The 16,407-nt window shown below is 39.4% G+C and overlaps 1 protein-coding gene across 7 annotated transcripts in view; it reads right to left on the reverse strand.

Annotated features, from left to right (window-relative positions):
• Positions 1–16,407, reverse strand: part of AFF2 (AF4/FMR2 family member 2) — a 336,131-nt gene that overhangs the window by 297,811 nt on the left and 21,913 nt on the right. Inside the window, exon 1 of one of the 7 annotated variants that reach the window (XM_010403286.4) lies at positions 5,289–5,389. The exons of the other annotated variants lie outside the window; for them this stretch is intronic. Within the exon in view, the coding sequence (XP_010401588.2) occupies positions 5,289–5,311 (23 nt within the window). The 5' untranslated portion in view covers positions 5,312–5,389. Of the gene's footprint in view, positions 1–5,288; positions 5,390–16,407 lie in introns of those variants that run through there. 7 annotated transcript variants of the gene reach the window in all.

The raw sequence follows: 16,407 nt of genomic DNA on the forward strand, positions 1-16,407 counted from the left end.
TCTGTCTCTCCAAGAGAAACAGCTCTGTAGAGCTTCCTGCACAGACACTTATTTTAAGGGATGTATTGGTCAAAGCGGGGGGAGGCTGAAAATTTCATGCTAAGGACCAGAAGAAACATATGCCGCAGCTAACTATTACTGTCATACCTAGAAAGAATTTAATATATGCTAAACTCAAAGTGAACAGATACAGGGTGTGGAAGAGTGCAAGACTTATGTTAGTAACTAATTGTTAGTTCAGAAATCTCTGTGAAAGTACAGAAACTCTCTTTGCCAACATTAGACTATATTGAGGCCTACGTGTCCTTAATACGGCAGTGGGGGAAGAAAAGCCACCTTATTGAAATTATACAACTTCTAGAAGGAGAAAAAAATATCAACATAAAAATCCCAAAAACTTTAGAAGCAGATGCAGTGATATACTTCATTTTGGGAACAGCAGAACATGCCTTCCCTTCTTTACCTTACTCCTGGTTTACCCTACATACAACTCCAGGCTGCACCTGTGCGTGGCTACCTCCAGCTCTCGTGACAGAACCCTCTGCCTGTTTGCTGTGGCTGCTATTACAAGATTATGTAGCAAAACAAGAATATCCAGTTGTTGGTCATTGATTTATCTATAAAACAGTAACTGTAAAAATGATAAAAGAGGTTTTGTACTAGACAGTCTTGTGAAACAGTTTATTACTTAAGCATTAATGACCCGTTTAGAGGTCTTTACTGGTCAGGTAATGACCAGCTAAAGGAGTTAAGGGCCCGAGGCAAAGCACTCTAATAAAACCCTGCATACAGCATGTGTTTGGTTCCTCCAAATTCTATTAGGAAAGAGAAGCGTAAAGGGTAATGAAAGACATGTCCAAGAGGCACTCATATCAGCCCTCTCATTTTATATTTGGCATAACACACATGGCCTTATTCCAGCGGCACAAATCATTCCTTGTTTATACTACCACCTATCACAGAGAAGAGCAGTAACTACAGCCGAAAATGGCCAGCCATGATGTTAAGGACCCTGATGCTTTGGGCAAATAAACCTTCCTCCAACCGACAGAACCCATCCTGCCTCTGGAACACCCACTGTCCTTTGCACCTACAGAGAATGTGTGCTCCAAAGGAGAAGGGAGCCAATACGTGCTGCCAGGCAGCTCAGCCAGCCCTGCCAATCTTAAATTCTACTCTAGTAGTATTAAGGGTGGAGGGATTAAGTGCTTTTTGTATTCCTATGCAATTCTACTTGAATATGAATGCCCACTTGCTTTTTACTGTTTGCATTACGAGAAAAGGCATATTAAAACAGGAGTTTAATATTGATATCACCACACTAAGACTGAGACAGAACAGCTGTATATATATACTTGCCAGTAAATTAGAAGCCAAGGGTTGGAACACTACCCAGGGCCTCACTCTTGGCTTCAGAGGCAGGTAAAACACTCAGGCCCACACAACCGCATCTTGCTATTACAACGCCACAGCAGCATTGATTTTGGTCCTGATTTACAGCATCATTTGTTCTTGATAAGAGCCACTTGCCAGCACTACTCAGAAAAAAGTAAAATACAATCTAGGAGTGGAAATTAGAAACAAGAGAGGATAAGAGGCTAAGAACTGCTAGAAAAAATGTGTCAAGATTTCTGTATTTGCAGGATAACGTGTTCTAGGTACAAGCAAGTTTATTTGCTCAGCATTTATTACTGTCTTCTCAACAGTAAAATAAGGATAAAGAGCATTCTGATGACTTAGTCAAAAAGTTACTTAATTTCACTGTCACTTCTTTGCCTATAGTGTATTTCAGTGTTTATTTTAAAAACCACTCTGCAGTGTTTACATAACTAATTATAATAGCTTCTGTAGAGAATTTCTAATTTTTTTTGTGTGTAAACAGCCTTTTAAGCCATGATCAAGGCTTATTTCAGACCTTAACAATCCTTCAGAGCCATTGCAGATAATCATATAAACACACATTAAGCCAAATTTAACTCATCTACTCAGTAGTGAAATGGTGGCTTAACACTTGCACCTTCCAGCTTTCAAGGTTAAATATCTCAGCGCTTTATTTCAGACCATCTGAAGTGATCACAACACAATCTAGGCATTTACTAAAATTAAGTTCTCCATCAGAAGTGGGCAGAGCGGAAAACATACACAATGTTAAACAGATATGATTATTTCTACAGCTATACACTTCGGAGAGCTAAGGATACAAAAATAAAATTCAGGCCCTAACTAGAAGTTGATTCAGTGCATGCAGCACAAGGCCTGAATTCAAACCAGATGATTTCTTCACTTTTTAGAGCCAAATTACAAATTTTTGCAACACAGGGTTAACAGCAAAAGTGCTGACACAACACTAAGTGTATAGTGGCGCCTGCAAGCAGCGCTATAATTAATCTAAGTGTACTGTCATTACGCTAAACACTGCTTCTGCAGGATCATTCCAAACTGTGAGGCTCTTTCTCTGTTTCTCAGATAACACACAGTTTATTTCCAATCATGTACATTTCCAGTGGCATGATTTGCTAAAGTAACATTAGGTCTTGAAGCAATATCTTAATCAAATCAGAATCTTCTTCTGTAAAACAAATCTTTGGCTCTTGGAGAATTAGTAACATCTAATGCCTTAGGATAGAGATGTGAAACTGTGAGCTGAAAAATGCACTGCTGGAGACCATACTCAGCCTCCTTGCTTCTAGCCATTTACAAGTACATCCATCTAACCTCCTACCTACACACCTCCACTTTATATGGTCATAAACCACCAATGCAATATCTAAATTATACCCTGAAAACTCCAGGTTTGAAATGGGTTGTATGAAAATTCACCTCATGTGGTTTATTCATTTCTGCAAGAATACAAGGCTCTGATTCCTTTTGGACAGAACTCATTTAAACAAAGCCCAACAGCAAACACCCATAAATTAAAGCATTATTGGTATTTATGAAGAGACACACATAAACTGAGTGAATTTTGTGTAAAAGACTTAAAAAAAGGAAGGAAGTGGAATCTTGCATATAAAACACCAACTGCATTCACAAAGTTATTAAGTACTTTGTGAATTAATACCTTGAAATATGCATTACAAGGAAAGAAAAAAAATGCATCCCGTCTGGAAACCTGTTTATTCACATGCATTTCAGATTTCTCTCCTAATGCCTCCCACATCCACTGAAATTATAATGTCTTAATAAACTAAGAAAATATGGGAACAGAAGGAATTTCACAATATCTGTCTGAAGCTACTAATTTATAATGGATATAAATTTATCCAGAATATATTCACTTTACTTCAACAAAAGCTGTATTTGAAGCAATTGTCTGCTTCAGTGAGCAAGCTACTATGAATATGTTTACCGAATTAAAATATATATACCAGAATTACTTATTCTTTACTTTTCATATGCAGGCCACTGATTAAAGACCAGTCAGAATTCTATAGCAGGATTCCTATAGTTGTGACTTTAACATGGAACTAGTATGATAAATTCATGTAGATCACTTTGTAGAACTCTTAGACTCTTCAGTGTAGAGCTGGGTAAATTTATTTTAAATGTATTTTTGAAAAAATACAGAGGAAAAGTCAATGACCAGATGAGAAGCTGTGGCCACTGAGCCAGCACTGACCACAGAGTTGTTCTGTACCTTCACCCTTTGCAGAGTTGCAACAGCGAGAATTAGACAAAACATCTTCAGAAGCACGTGTTTAAAAGACACAAACACCACCAAGCAATCATTCACACTAAAGGTTGATGTGCTGTAAAGTCAAGTTATATTTTTCCATCAATAAATGTATTTCATCCAGTAAACAAAGAGGACTGCAGTACACATCCACATACATACATACTGGGAGAAGCCACAAAACATGCCTGATAACTGTTCTACATTTCAAGAATGAATAATGATTACAGGCATATGGTCCTAACCCACGGTGTGTCAAAACCTAGAGCAAAGTAATATTAACAAAGTAATCATACTTATTCTTTCATATCTAAAGATGGCAGTCCAGAAACATTTTAATTTAGCAACAATTTTGCTCCCCTCCTTGTGTTGGCAGTGGCATTCATGCAACTGCACAGGCAGATAGACCAGGAAATTAATCTGGCTGCAAAGCAATTTCCCTCCCTCCCATTCCCACCCCCACAAAAGAGAATGAGCAGGACCATTCAGCTGATCTGATTCACAACATGACATCCTAAAGCCAGTAGCAGCACAAGGCAGACAGAACAAATGCATGGCTGGGGTAACACCAGAAGGCAGGACAGTATTTGTCATGTATGTGTCAGATGTAAAGTCAATGAACAAACACATCTACAATTGACAGTGTCCAGGCTGTGATATTTTATAGGTGCTTACATGAATATCCAATGTTCATTATTCCCTTTGTCTTTTCAAGCTTTCCAACTCTCACCTTTGGAAATCCAAATTACCTCTGGCTCAGACAACCACATATAAAATCACTGTAACAGCTACCAACATGACCATGTCCTCTGTGCCAGGCAGCAGCAGCACATCAGGCTATTGCTACTGAACTGGAATGGCCAAACTCTGCCAGCTCTGTTACAGCCTGTAGGCACACCTGTAGTTAGGAAAATTAAATTTAACATCCACAGTACAGACACAGAGTCCACCAATTTGCTAGGTGGGGTAATCCTCTGAAGTCTAGACCACCAGAAAGCTGCTGAGAAAGAACATCCTTTGAGAATGAGAAAGGCCAATGTCCTAAAACATTCAGAAAGAAGTGACCAAGGGTGTACTGTCCCCTGTTGACTGAAGAAAGATGTCAACAGCAAAAGACAAGGTGGTTAAATTGTGTGCCAGGTGATGTTCCATCACTAGTCACACCTGGTTAACCCTCCACATCACCAGGTCACAAGTGTGCCTGAGAGGACAGGTGAGCACAGCAGGTTTTGACAGCCAGAGATAGGTCCTCAGCTAATGCCTCCACATCTACTTAATCCACTTCACGTTTCTAACATTCTTTCCTCAGCAGCATGAAAGATCTGCTAAAACCAAAAGCAGCCAATGACAATGGGAAGCAATAAGTGCTTGGGACGCAAAGCACCCCACCATGGTGTGGAAGCCATGGTCACCCAGGTCCTGTTGCCCCTCAGTGGCAATCTGTTCACTCCCACGGCACAACAGCAGATCACATCTGTCAGCCAAGACAAGAAGTAGGAATCCTGGTTATTTTGTCCCATTCCTACCAGCTAGAAAACACAAACACTTCCGACCAAAGACCCAACCACCCTCCCCAGGTGAATCCCAGGCCACAAAGCTACAGGATCAAACTTACTTCTGGTGCTGTGACTGCTGCATTTTTGGTTGTGTTGTAGCTCATCTTCAGGCAGGTGCATAGAGGCTGGTTCCTCCAGGATACCCTCTTGCTGGCAAGAGCAGCAGCCTCTGTCCTCTCAGGGTGCTGAGACTCCCAAAGTCATGCTTTCTCTGTCACCAGGTTATTACAGTAAAGCCACGAAGTACTATTATGGCAGCAATGTTTTTTGAGGGTTTTGCTGCCTTCAAGGAGACAAGATGGGCTCAGATATCTCACATCAGAAGAGGGCTGTAGGCACCAGATCATTAGTGGGCAGATACAACCCTGAGTCAGAGCCGTATGCCAGCCCTAAAAGGCAGGAGCTCAGACATCATCGTGTATCCTGCATTTGCTAGTGGCTAAATCTAGTGATTAGTCAGCACCGAGAGCTGCTGAATCACTCTTCAAAGGCACCTATCTCCCTGCTGACATCAGCGAGGCAGCCACGCACTCCACTGAAATAGCCTGGGCTGCTCAGCTGCGGACTTCTACTAAGCTTGCACAAGGCCTGAACTATGGTTCAGAAATCTGATCCCTGACCTGCCACAATATACAATAATAATATTCACATGCTAGCAAAAAGATGCATATAATCTTGTATTAGTTGTTCATAAAATTTTTCTGATAACATAATTTGAGATGTAACGCAATATTTACATTCAGTCTTAAAAATTATTGATTTATTTTAAAGTCTTCTAAAGTTCTTTTTAATTCAGATTCTATCTCTCGTTATTAATTGTTTGGGTATTAATTATTTTAGATTAAATGGATGTAGGCATTGATATTCATAGAAGACAAATGACATACTAAGCAGATGAGACAATTAGCATGAATTACTTCAATAAGCGTGAACTCCCCAAAAATCTCTTTTTTGATTAAAAAAAAAAAACAAATTCACAAGATTAATATCATATTTTATTACAGTGATTCTTTAACATTTTACTGACCGTGACAGACTTCACCTGGTTAAATCTGAATTCTGTCAATTCTCATAGTAACAAAACCCAGTCTTAGAGATAAGGTGCTCTCCATAGGGGCCAAACAAAAGCTAATCAATATTTTCTAGCTTTAGGACAATCTTTGAGTCAAGATCTGTGCAAGGAAAATCTTTAGCCAATTCTTAGAGGAAACCAACTACTTAGAAATACATAATAAGCAATTAAACTTATTGCTTCAGAATTTAACAGGAGCTCTAAAGAGTGGCAATTATTTTTGCATGCTAGTGGATGAAAATGAGTGTAAACAGCACTAAAAATGATGCATGAGACAGAAAATATTTGTGACATAAATCGGAAAAACTAATAAAGTAAAACTCCTGCTCCTCAGCGATAAAACCAAACAAAAGGCATGTTGGTGTACAGGGGCTTTGTTCATGACAGAATTTTGGTATTGTTCTAACATCTACTTTGACAGAAAATGGCTGTTAAGCCCTGTGTAAAGAATACATTTAAAATTTTTCTTCTTCTCTGTTTCTTTTTTATATCTGAAATCAATTAAACAATAATTAAGAATTGATTTTAGAATGCTTAATCCTGTACATTTGTGCAATTCTTTTCTTAAGTAGGCTTTTGTTCCTTCTGGGGAGACTTAAATATCATTGAATAAAATCCTCAGGACTTTTCTTACCAAACAGTGGGATTTATAACAGAGAGGTAAATCCTCCTCTCCTTTTTTTCGAGGAGTGCTCCTGTCAAAGTCAACGACACTGCAACATCCTTGAAAAGCAACAGAGCTCACACTGTATCACCCACTGGAGTCAACAGGAGTGCCAGCAGGATGATAAACGGAGCTATGTTTCAGAAGCACTTTAACACCTAAACAGAGACAAATTAGAAACGCTTAGGGGAGGTGTGTACAAGAGAGGTTAATACAATTCCATGGAATGTTGCAGCTCAGTTCACATCTCCAATCTGTCCACTCACGGTGTGGCAAAAAGTCAATATATGTATTTCAAGAACTATCAGTAACTTCCCTACTAAATCCTGGTTGTACTATGACCATGGGAGGCTTCCAAAAGATGCAAGTTACATCAAACAGACACATCTAATATGTCTGTGCTTGAAGGCTGTGAGAAGGGCCCCATCTGACCACGAGAGGGAGAATTGAATCATACACATTGTTTATTCACACACATTTCCATCTCAAACCAAGTTCACAAGGAGTGCAGTTCATAACTTCAGTATACTCGGGGGACTCAGGGCACAGCACTGATCCCTGCTTGGATACGCTTAAGGGAAGAGGGAAAAAAACCAAACCCCAGAATCTCCCTTTTATCAAAGGATGTTGAAGCACAGTCAGGAATGGTGGGGGTCAATAGGAAAACACCACTTGAACATACAGGGTATGAGCTTCCCTAAGGATCTTAGGAAAGACTCAGGAAAGCTGTCACAGATTTTTTTCAGATACAGCCATGCTTTGTGGTTTCCACCTCAAAATAGATACCGGTGTTTCTCTCCTGGGACTAACTATTTCCAAAGTGCTGCTGATGTTCCATCCAGTCTGTATGAGTGGCTGGCTAATTTTGATATAGGCTTTTAGACACTGGGTTTAGCTCCTAAAACTTCTGCTTGTTTGGATCTTGTCAGTCCTATTCCTCATTACGAAGACAGCAACAATTATGATCAGAGTCCCCCCACAACTTCAAAGATCCTGATGACAGTATTTTCCACGAAGAACATGGACATTGAAACCTGATCTTTTCCTCAAGTCTACAGATCCAGAGTTTGCTGATAACCCCTTTTCGGGCCCCCTGCAAAGTTCATCTATTTTCTGGCTGCTGGAGAAGTCACAGATTGAGCAATGTATGAAGCTGTCATGAGAGGTTTATGTTTATTACATTTATTGCTGCTGAGAGCAATAACTAAGAACAGTCCCCACTGTATAGGACTTTGCAGATCTGCAATAAGTTCTTGTGTTCTGGTCGAGTTTCAGTGCTTGGAGAAGTGCAGAGTAATGGATGCAAATAAATAAATAACAACATGTGGGGTTTTTTTACCCAGCTTCAAAACACACTCCCATTCCTCATTTTTCAGGATCAACCATTCCTCACACTCACTCCTGAGGATTTGCTTTATTTACAAAAGAACTCATAACCATATGACAAAGTCTATCTCAAAGCTTCCTGGGGTTATTTGTGACTGGAATTATCACAGACCAGTTATGAGAAATTTGAGGCAGTATTAACTATAGAGAATGTTTTGTTTGTTGGCCAGGATGTCTGGACCTTTTACTGTACTCAAATATATTATGTAAATCTCCAGCCAGCAAAAGGAGATGGGAAGAAAAGCAAAGCACATCACAGTAGATGTGACTGGGTCCCAAACCATACTTGTCAGCAGACAGATCTGGAAACCCCATCCCAAGCCAACAGTAGTTTTTTAACCTACTGATGTTTAATGAACATCTACTTATCTTCAAAACAACAATACATGATTTACATTCTCCTGCTTTGGAGGCATGCAGCTCATTTTTCTCCATTGGATTTTTTTTTTTCAGAACACAGCTAAAATCTAATCCTACTCACAAAAGCCAGCCTGAATCTGACATGCAACAGCAATATGGGAACACCTGAGCCACATTTCCTATGCCACTGCAGCTGCAACAAAATTAATGAGCTGACCTATCTCAGAAGGGAGCAAAAACAAACTTTTCCTTCACAATAGCAAAAGCTTTGTTCAGAAATAGGCCTACTTACATTATTTCATGTTACCCAGCTATATATACTTAAGCATAGGAGAGGGCATTTTGAAATCTGAGACACAGAAAACCAACTGCTGCTAAATTACTATGACATGGCTATACTGAAGCTTGGAAAACCACAGATCACCAGCCCATTTTCCAGTTGTGTGGAGAAAGCAGCTGCAACTCCCATCCTGTGTGATGCTGCAAAGAAGCATCTTAAGAACATACAGATATACTGTACACACATGATAAATAATATACATGCCCTACACCATGCATATGTATACATAATGCATATATGGATATTATCCATATACATATATGTATACATATACAGCACACAAACAATACCAGCAGCTACAAAGGTGTGTGCATACATTTACAGAGCTATATACGAGATCTCTAAAGCCCAAGAACTCTCCCTAGCACACACTCAGGGCCTGTTTATGGACAGTGTATCCCAGATAAAAGTGCAGCACGTCCCCAGAGCTATGGGGCAGGGAATGGCATGGGGCTGACACATGCCTCCCCATGTCCCTGGAGCAGGGCACGCAGGACAGGGCTGGAGGGCACAACCACCGATCCATGACCCTGATCAAAGGGTTTCTTCAGAGGCAGAAGGGGGGAGGTCCTGCCCCCAGGGACTGCCAGCACTGACACAGCAGAATCAGTTTATTTAGGTGGGTATTTTTTGGAAGTTCAAAAATGTGCAAAGAAGTTTTAGTGAGTTTTGCAAGTCCTGCTGAAAGCAGAGGTTCTCAATGGACCAGCAAAGTTGGCCAGTGATACTAGAAAATACCAATGCCAGCACTTCTGATAAGCAGGTTAGCCTGCAATGCTTCAGCTGCTATCCTTGGTGTCACTAACTGCTTCATCCTCAGTGTAATTGACTCCAGGGGAAAACAAAAGAGGGGATTTTGTTTTGTTTTGACAAATCCACTGCAAGGCACCACACTAAGGTGCCAAAGGCTACTTTGTATTTACAATGCTGATGATACGCACAACTCAGAAGTTTCCTGACCTCAAGTACAAACACAACATGAAAGGTGATATATCAAACTGACACTATCACAGCTAGGAAAAAAAAAAAAAAGAAAAGAAAAACACCTCAGATTTATACCAGGCTTGCCTGCCTAGCATAAATACGAACATCAAGCTTGCAGGCTTTGTTATACTACTGTTAGAAATTGTGTGATACAGCACAAGGGCAAAACAATCCAAAGCCGAACGGAAAGTGTTTCCAAGCATAAACTTAGAGGAACAAGAGGAAGAAATTTGCTGAACCCAGAAAGGAACTTTCAAGTTCACAGAAGTAACAGCATATTCAGGCCTCCAGTACCCCCCACCTTTGTCTTCATGCCTCATCTTAGCTCCAACCTGCAGGCTGTGGCATCCCTGTTTATTGCTCCCACACTTTTTCCACTGTACCCTTGTGCATGTGCAAGTCCTAGCCCTGCAACAAAGGGTTTCAAGCAAGCCCTTCAAACACACACCTCCCAGAAAAGTCCCTGTACCTCAGGCTTCTTGAAATTGAGGCATTAATAAAACCACTACTGGAAAGCCCAAAACAAGCTTTTTTCTGTCCCCAGAAAAAAGTTCTTGTTATCTTATCTGGAATCAAATAGAGTGATCCCATACTCAGACTGGCACTCACTCCCTCTGGACATTTGGGGCATTTTGATTTTTAAGAAAGAGCACTCATGGATTTTGAGCTGTCTCTCAATCAGGTCCAACAGCACAGGCCAGAAGCTGCTCCACTGTGCTCCAGGATGCTCCAGTACATCTGAGGCAAAAGGGAATTTTTTTTTATAAGAAAGTAGGGATAGATAAAAATAGCACTACACAGCATCTAAATGAAAGTAATAACGAACAGAAAAATTTGCAGTTGTAATTGTATTTAATGTCTAAATGACCCATTTGGAGAGAGACATTAAAATAAGTCACTCATTCTATAAAAGATAAAATAAAAGCATCGATCATAAGTGCGAACATAGTAAAAGCAGACATTTATAAAATTTTTTAGTGCTTTATATAACCTTCACACAGACTAGACTAATTGTGGATATTTTGAAAATATTAATGTTAATAACATGGTGATAGTATTGCATTTCCTCCAAAGAACATACATTTGAATGACAATATTTATAATATGAGCTCTGTATTGTAATTTAATTTCACCATGAAACCAATTTCTGCCTTCAACATTTTATGTTTTACAGTATGAAACAGAACATTATTTGCTGTAATGTAGTTTATTTAACCTTAACCTGATGTGGTGCAACAGTGAATACAGATACACTCAAAATGTTAATAATATGACACACTGAGCTGATTAAAATTTCAATTGTGTTTCCTCCATCTCCTTTGGAAAGTTAATGAATTAATGAATCTTTAAAGGACAGTCAGGGAGGCCTTAAAAAGAAGATGCCTTTTTGAGTAAGGAGAGAAAGTGGCAGATTACAACTTAATGGCTTCAGAATAATGGTAATTTCCCTATTTTCTTCACTTGCCTTAGCTCAGCTAATGGCTTCATTAGTGTCCACACTCTCAAACGAATAATAGAGGACCATGTCACATCCATCTTAGTCACATCACAATAAAACCGTTAAATACAATTCAGCTACCTGCCTTCTGCCAGTCTGGGCTACGAGGCAGAATTAGCAGCACAATCAATACGGAATCCCGTTATTAGATTCTTTTTCCTTTAAAAAAGGAGTGTATCATCAGGTATAATCATGCAGTGCTATTTAACTGCAGTGCACATTTTATGCTGATTAGATAAGTAGAATTACTCAAAATGGACATAAAATGAAGGGGGGAAAAAATACAGCTTACTTTACACCTATACATCAAAAAAAACCCCCAATTTCTGGCTCTTTATTTGATAAAACTGATGGGTTACCTCAAAATCACCACAGATGTATCACATTTTTCATAACATCCCCTCTACCAAATCATTTCACAAACCAGGCCAATTAAGCAGCTAAAATCCTCCTTAGCTTTAGCTACCTCTATCTTGGGAGAAGAAATTCCATTCAGCCAATTAAAATTTTTGGAAAAAATTCAGTGTAACTGAATATAGCTCCATCAAAAGATATCAAGCCTGACGCAACAAGTTCACAAACTGATCTTAGCACTGTAAAAACAAATGGGAATTATGACTTTTTAAAAACATGTTAAAGGCTTTTAATTTTCAAAGTAGTTGAATTTAAATTATTTTGTGATCATTAGTTTTAAACTGGATTTAAGCAGCACCATGCTTTTTTTACTCATTATATGGTTTGGCCACTCTGTGCAAAATGAAATCTCTGTTCAAGCATATTTTCCTCACTATAAACATATTTTTTACAACAAATAATATGCAGGCTCTTTAATAACAGTGGTTGAAACATGCACACTTGGCAAAGTCTAATGTGCAAGTACTACTATTCTCTAATTTTTATCTGTGGAACCCAAAGGAGCAAGCTCCAACTTCTACCTTGCTGAACTGCAGCTGGCAGCAACACACAAGTAACAGGGGGAGGAAAATGGGCCGTTTAATATACAAGGAAAATCTCAAATGCTTCAGGCAAGATTCTGTTCTCAGATCCACGCCACAGATCCTGACTCCAGTGCTCTGCCCCTTCTTGACCCCAGTATCTAACGCTACCAGAAACTGCTACGGACATGTAGAGGCAGAGCTTTATTGGATCATACCAATCTAAAGCAGGATTTTGCACTAAAGGATTCCTGGACTGATTCCCCAATTCTCTACATAACCCTGCCATAACCACATCCAACTGACGTCCAGGAAGAAACTGCTTTGTAAATCTCCGCACACACGACGTGCTGGGCATCCGCACTTGTCAGCGGAATAAATTTTTCTGACAACATAAATCTGATCCCACTGAGAAACCTTTTTAAAAATACATTATTGACTAAAAATATTTATATGCACCACTTTTCCTGTTAGCAAAGGTAATATATTAACTGCTTTGCCATTACCACAAGTAACTGTAGGCCTAAGAGAAAATAATTCTGTATGCATGCTATATATCCATTTCGAATTAAAACACAATGCCAATATTATACTAAATCACAGCAGAAGTCTCAGTCCTAAACAGATCTTGAGTGATACCTGTATTCTAATTTTTTTTTTTTTTTTTTTTTTTTAATGAGCAGTTTGCCAATGATGAGACTTTAATGAGAAGTACTGCTTTCAAAATATGCAGCTATGGGTAAACATGAAATATCCTCTATTTATCATTTCAGTTCTTAGTTGTTATTTTACAAAGAATTAAGTGAATTCCAACAGACAGACAGAAGGGGTACAGAAGATCTGCTTCTTGTCTACCTTAGGTTAAGAAAACCTTTTGTATAAAAACCAACTCATAAAACAACCACAACCCAAAAGCTGTAAGAGACAGCTACCACTGTATTTCTCAGATTAGTTCATAGCTCACTGAGGAAGGATTTACTCCCACTGTCCAGGTGTGCTGCCTTGGCCTAAGCAAATTCCCAGCAGAATAAAGGAGGAAAACTCCAAAAATATGTCTGCCTGTCAGACCTCAGAATGTACTTGTTGCAGGCTGCAACTTTCTCTGATACATGTTAGGGCCCTAATTAGTTCTATGACTGGGATAGAAAACAGGGCAAAACCGATGGATATTAACTCCAGATGCTGTTCTAGCATCAGCATTATAACATCACCAGGCCCAGGCAATCCAGGTATCACACTTATAATCTAACATTAAATGGACTCAGAATTGCCTAGGCTTCAAAAAAAAAAAAAAAAAAAAATAAAAAAAAAAAATTGAACACATAATTGATACAGAGCATTCATAATATGCAACAGTAATTTTAACATTTACTTTTATAGGCATCCTTAGGAGTTCCATGTGAACTTTTTCCTACTCACTGCCCCTTTAAGTTTTCTGCATCACCCCCTCTTTCATTTAATTGCCTGTAGGAAGAATATTTACTGCAGTTAAAAGATGCAGGAGGGAGATTACAATTTGTAGGTAAGTTAGGCAAGGAAGATGCATTTACATCTTTCCTGCTTAAACTACCGCAGAAACCAGTTTTACACAGAGTAGAGGTCCCCTCAGAGTAAGCTTGCTTAGCATGCAAGTACACTATCTGCCTAAACTCTGCTTTTCTGATTAAAGTTTTGTATTTAATTAAAATTGTCTTTAATTAAAATGCAAATATTCTAGGACTTTAACAATAAATTGTTTACACTAGACTGAGAAACAGCCCTCAAAGGCTTTGGAAAAAAAATAGTTTCAATTGCAAGCTGTATATTCAAACTTCACTGCTCAGTGAAAATGGGTAAAGATCCTTTTTTCTCCTATTGGCTTAATCTTTTTTAAACAAATGGAAAGATATCCCAATTTGTATCTAGAATTCACATAGAAAACAATTCCCAAAGTTATTGGCTGTTGAGTAAGTAATTAGGCCAGTTCAAAACATCTATTGTCTTTGAAACAATTCCTTTAGCCAATTTTCCTAGGAAATGATACTGACTCCACAAAAGAATTGCCAGTTAAATGAACGATAGCACAGCCCCTTCCCCGAGTGATAAACACGGAGTGCGCCTGTGTGCACGCAAGGATCCATCTGCATTATCCCTTCACCAGAAACATCCTGCTCAGGCTTCAAAAATAGCCACTCTGTTTACAAAAGGGCACGGTTTAGATACAGCAGATATATAGCCTGCTCATTTCGTTCTTTAAACAAACAGAGAAAGACTCTGCACCCCAGGTTTTGATTTAGCACAAGGTAGACTATGTGCTCTGCAGCATCAACAGTCCTTTTCTGTATGAAGTATTGTGACTCGCAGGTGAATTATCCTTATAACCACTTCATAACCATCCTCCACTGGGAATAAAATCGAGCCTTCATATTTAATCTGACTTAATATCCCAAAATACATTTTTGAGAACTTTAGTTTTGGTCCAGAGAAACTTCAAACTGAGCTCTTAGCACTCTAGTGCAGTAACAAAAACTACACTTATGCATGGCTTGGAAAGAAATTTACCAAAGCCCAAACCTTCCACTGGAAAAAAAAAAAAGTAAACAGAACTTGGAAGGTTTTATGGTTCATTAGCAAAATACTGCATTATGCTCTTCACCATATCCCTGTTAAAAGACTGAAGAGCAGTGATATAAGTTAAATGAGGTAGTAACACTTAAAGTTTGAAAAATTCACTTCCAGAAGCCAGTGGAACAGATCATACATGGGAATTTTCTAACTGGAAGTACCAGCTAGAATAATGGTATGAATATGACCTCTATGGAAGTACCATAAAGTATCCTCATGCTTGCAGAGGAATTCTGACAAAAACCCACTTGCTATAAATTTGAATTTCCTAAATTCATTGCAGATTTGAGAAACCAAAATGAAATAAATTACCAGTTTGACACCAACTCCTTCATCACAGTAATTCCAGATTTCAGTATAAAAGCCATTACTTAACTCGCACACCATAATTTACACACTCTTTTACACAATAATTTTTGATCCAAGAAAAGATTCATTTTCCTTTTGTAATTATCTCGTGTCAAAGTCTTTAACCTTTTCACTGACAAGCCAGAGCTGGATTCTTTCTGGAAACATATGCCCCGAGTTCAGCTCCTCTCTTCATGCCACCACAGGAAGAGGCTGGACATCACCAGAGAGCAAGGAGAGCAGCCAGGGGCAGTGGTCCACAAACCCAAGTACCACCAACAGCTGCTTTCCAAACACTCTACAGCAAAACCATTTATTGTTGTGAATAAAACCTGTGTCAGCCCAACATGAAGCTGTAAGTACAGCACGAGAACCACCTAAACCACAGCAGTGCACAACTGCTGATTTGCATAATTTATACAAATTAATGTAGATTTAACAATTAGCATTTCAAGAGGGTTTCCTGGTGCCCAGGGAAGGCTGTTGTGAGCCTGGGCAGCCTCACCTGACATGGCACCCGTGCCACGGGGTCTGTCCACACACCGGCACCCAAATCCTGTCCTTCCCACAACGTGCGGTCAAGGTACTTTGTTCTGGTGCTTCTCCAACGTTATGATAAAGATAGAGCAATATTCCTTCTTACTAAAATTTAGAGAACTTAACCGGATCCATACACACTTGCCTTTTCACAATAGCACTTTACAGTCATGAGCAGGAAGCCTGGGCTGGACCCAGCAAGCGTGGGCTCACTTTGGGGTAGGCAGCAGACAAGCCCCCCAAAAACGCAGGTTTCCTGAAAAAGAGCTGCTCCATCTCCACCCACATTTGGCTCCCCAGTGGACTCCTGCCCTGCTAAGGCATCCGCATCATCATTCTTCATCACACAGACCTGGCTGCACCCACATTTCACATTTCCTTTACTTCAGGAACACACCTTTCTGTACCAAGGGCAAGAGGCCACTGTATACGACTGTGTGGTCTGTGTGG

This window comes from Corvus cornix, chromosome 4A, assembly GCF_000738735.6.
Source record: "Corvus cornix cornix isolate S_Up_H32 chromosome 4A, ASM73873v5, whole genome shotgun sequence".
NCBI lineage: Eukaryota > Metazoa > Chordata > Aves > Passeriformes > Corvidae > Corvus > Corvus cornix.